Source organism: Crocodylus porosus, unplaced genomic scaffold, assembly GCF_001723895.1.
Source record: "Crocodylus porosus isolate Cpor-Errol unplaced genomic scaffold, CroPor_comp1, whole genome shotgun sequence".
Lineage (NCBI taxonomy): Eukaryota > Metazoa > Chordata > Crocodylia > Crocodylidae > Crocodylus > Crocodylus porosus.
Window position 1 is genome coordinate 58,577,338 of NW_017728947.1, and position 4,282 is coordinate 58,581,619.

Below are 4,282 nucleotides of genomic sequence, written 5' to 3' on the forward strand. Positions count from 1 at the left end.
CTCCCCCCAGCACAAGAATCATGTCTACAGGGAGTGGTCTTGAACTGGGGAGAAGGGTTGTTTTGTTTTGCTTTGTTTTGTTTTCAGATCTTACTTTCTAATGTGCTCTGAAACAGTTGCATACAGTAGGATATATATGGTATTCTCCATTTCGTGTTTTTTAAATTAATACCAGTCTTTCTTCTCCTAGGATGTAGATGCTTATTTATTACAACTACACTGAGATGTTTGGAGAATGAGGTGTGCGTATTTGGCTAAATAATCCCTTAGAATATCTCTGGAATTTATATTGTTTCCAAAAGACTTCTCTTCTGAGAACTGTTGACAGAAGAGGACTGGATCTTCAAAACCGTTTAATGAAACCACTAACAAAATCCTAACAATCTACTTCACATTGAAGTGGAAAAATGTGTAACAGGAGCAACTTTTACTTCAGTGAGGTGAAAGTGCACTATGAAGACTGTATGCCTTTGCTGCATTTGGGATTTGTCCAGTTACTCAGTAAAGTTGTTTAAGTGCTACTGTATTTTACTAAAATATTGCATAAAAGAATATAAATTGTACTATCATGAAGACAACTATAGAACCAGTTATAAGGAACCAACAAAACCGATCACCATAATGGCTTTTTATCTGTTTCACAAGAGATGTATATGTGCTATTATTTTCAAGTTACATTGAGAAATGTTTATTTACTATCTTATTTTAATCAAAATATTAAAGATGTTTTTGTTTGCACTATTGAGAAACTGTATACAACAAGATGCCTTAATTACTACTAGTGTTTTTAAAAAATGCTTGAGGTATTGAAATACTAATCTATTATAATCAACAGATAAAGACATATTGAACACTGCTATAAAAATCGGGGTTTTGCATCATGCAGAACTCAATTTGTGAAACTTTTTGCACATTGACTAAGTGGATGTTTCCACCATGTCTGATGTTAAGAGACTCATCTCATGTGTGACATAACTAAAAATATATGAATTTAAGCCTATACAAATGCTTATTGCAAACTTCTGCAAATGGGTGTATACATTCACCAAACACTCTTTTTATTACGTGTCTATTTCTAATATGATAATCTCCAGTTCTGTATCATTTAAATTATGTGCAGCTAAGTAAATAACCTAAATTTATGTATGTTTTTTCTTTAAGCTCAGAAAACCTTACCTCTTTATTTCTAGAACAACCTCTTCCACACTACTTTTTATTACAGATATTTATATCTACTACTCTAGAAATGTTTACAACCAGAATAAGCCGTATTTTTCAGATATAACAACATTTTATATGCTACCTCCTCTTTTAAAAAAGTTGATAAATAGTTTTCAAAACTATTTAGTTTTCCTGATTTTGAATTTTGGCAAATTTATGCTACCTTTTTTAAATCCAAAGGGAACCACAATGAAAACAAAATCAGAACAGTTCATAGCTGTCTTGTCTTACTGATGTCATTTTTAGTTTGCCTATTACAGCTTACCTACTGTGGAAAAAATCTGGGTTTTTTTGTTTGGTTTTTTTAGGCTAACCACTGTCTTTATTCTGTAACCAATGAAAATTGGTTTTTCCAGATAAAATTCTACAGGTGCCAGCTGTGCACTTAAAACAAACTGAAAGATGGAACATGCACCTACCAAGCAATTGTATCGATGCAAAACAAAGATGATTATAGAACTTTTTTCACACTTAAAATTAACTATTATAGTTATTGTAGCTTCATATATTCCACTGCACCTCCACAGGAAAAAGATTTCATGCCTGCTCTTTCTATATAGGGGTGTCTCTGAAACATCTATATTGTAGATTCACTATGCGGGGAGTCTAAGTTTCCTTGAGTTTACATGTCATGAATGCTAACTTCTAAGGGTTAACTAGGAAGAAATATCTTCAGAATTTGGTGCTTACATTTTGTATAGTTGACTATCCCCTACCTTGTGAAAGGAGTATGAACATCTCAACAATGCCTTCTGTCCAAGGAATAAGAAATTTGATAGTTTCCAAAGCTGTTATTGCTTCAGGACAATCTTTAAGGATATTAAACAGGGTACTTCAGATAATTTGGAAGTTTTTATGTTTTCCTGCAATCTTGTTTCTATGAGAGAAATCATTTCAAGAGTTCAACCTAGCTGGATTTTTTTCACCTGATAGTTTTTTATAATTTTAGATAACCTTTTTAGTTCTTTAAGCTACAGTAAACTTGAATCAAACTTCACCTTCTACTGGGAGAACTAAGGATGGGTATCTGCCTTTTTTTTTAAAAGATGTCTCCCTAGTAATGCACTAAGTTTGAAATGGAATTTCTTCTTTCCAGCATAGTAAGTGGATTTGTGGAACCAGTACCATAAAGGAAATTTAAAGCAGAGATGTTTCTGTCCTGTATAGTGATCCTTCATGATACAGAAAGATGACCATCTAAATTTCCTTTCTTTTGAATTTGACTTATGATTACTAGATCTTTTAAAAATGCTTTTGAAAGGTAAAGAAGGAAAGTCATATCTTTTCGTTTATGTTTTGGTGGAGGGAAACATTTCTTGTCGTTTGTTTTTTGTTTTTTTGTTTTTGTTTTTTTTTAAAAAAAAAAAAGGAAGGTGTCCTGAGGCTAAATGAAATAACTACTGCAATTTCAAATGAAATGCACCTCTTTAATCCAGTGTGCCAAATACATTATGGTCTAGAAGCAAAAGTAAAGCTGACTTGTAAATAATATGGATCTTTTCCACCAAAAAATTCTATTTTAGCAAGCTGAATAAGAATACAGTATTAAAAATGTCTAGCATGCGTGCCTTATTTGAATGGGCGTATCTCCTGATTTGTACTTATTTTAGGCAGCTACTAAACTACGTACGAGATGTAAATTCTCTTCAGCCTCTGCAAGAGAAGGCCGAGGCGATCTTGTGGCTGCCTACAAACTCATTGGGGGGTCAGCAGGGAATAGGGGACACTGTTTACCAGGGCGCCCCTCAGAGTTACCAGAAATAATGGCCACAAACTGTAGGAGAGAAGATTTAGATTGGACATAAGGAAGAAATTCTTTATGGTAAGGGCTGCCAAGATATGGAATGGGCTTCCAAGGGAAGTGGTGGCTTTCTCCAGTTTGGGGGGGGGGGGATTGTTTTAAAAACAACCTTTTGCCTATACCTGTACTGCCACTTGCTGATCAACTGAATGGCTTCTGTCAATGCTGACAATTTCTTTTTTTCCTCGTACAGTACTTTAATCAGATCATAGTTACTAAAGATTAAATTCAGATGGAAGGCAATATTGAGCGTACCTCTGTTAAACTTCTGACCCTACAAAAAGTTAACTTTCACTAAGTTACATTGAGGGGGGAGAAATTTGGAAAGCAATGAATTCAGTTTTAAACTTGAAGGCTTATTTTTGTTCGCTTTGTTGTGATATTGAAGCATGTATCTACTTGAGAATGGAGGCTGTTACACAGCAGCGTTCTTTATTATACCACTGAAGATGAAATTCTTGTCTTTTGAAAAATACAAGATGCTATGTTGGAGAATATTTGTTTGTTTTTACTTCAGTACTTGCAGAAAGTACCTGAGGCTATACTATTAAAAGAGTTTTGACAGGAGTTGCAGACTAGGGCTTGCCCCAACTCCTATACAGCCCCGAGCAAATTTTGAACTGGTCTCAAAGAACCAATGTGAATTGATACTATCGGTATCCATGTTTTAGTAATTCTGATACCTTGCTTAATTGTTTAGCTTTTCCCAATCTCAATCTCTTAAGTTGAGCGCAAACAATCCTTGTTTTTAAGCTGATATGATTCTATTTGAAGGAACCAAGAGAGCATATTTTTTCCTAAAGAACAGCAATTGTAATTCACTTCTGGAAGCTGAAAACTCTTACATCTAAGATAAATCTTGTAGTGTGAATTTTCCTAACGTTTCAATTTTTATTCTGTCTTGTAATAAAAAAAATAAAATAGGTGAAGTGTGTGTGTTTGGGAGCTTGGACTAGATAGTATGCTATCTAGGTTTTCTTTTCTCCTCTGCCCTTTCCCATTCCACAAGAAAGAGAGTCTTCTGCATTACTCTTCTCATACTGGCAGTAGATGCTTTTTTCTTTTACTGAGTTTACAGACTAGAAATGCTGTGTTGCTTTATGCATCCCATAAGTGGCATATGTAATATAATCAAATTGTAGCTCAGGTGTTTTTGTTTCTGGACTATTCTTCTGAGTTCTAAATGCAGGGTCCAGCTAACCAGCTAGCACTCTTTTTGTTTAAACGTAATTAATACATGAGAGAATACCAAAAAAACCC

The 4,282-nt window shown here is 34.2% G+C and overlaps 1 protein-coding gene across 3 annotated transcripts in view; it reads left to right on the forward strand.

Annotated features, from left to right (window-relative positions):
- Positions 1–2,546, forward strand: part of KATNBL1 (katanin regulatory subunit B1 like 1) — a 30,426-nt gene extending 27,880 nt beyond the window's left edge. For all 3 annotated transcript variants that reach the window (XM_019551911.1, XM_019551913.1, XM_019551912.1), the window contains one exon: positions 191–2,546. In XM_019551911.1, the coding sequence (XP_019407456.1) occupies positions 191–223 (33 nt within the window). In that variant the 3' untranslated portion in view covers positions 224–2,546. The remainder of the gene's footprint in view (positions 1–190) is intronic.
- Positions 2,547–4,282: the final 1,736 nt, after the last annotated feature.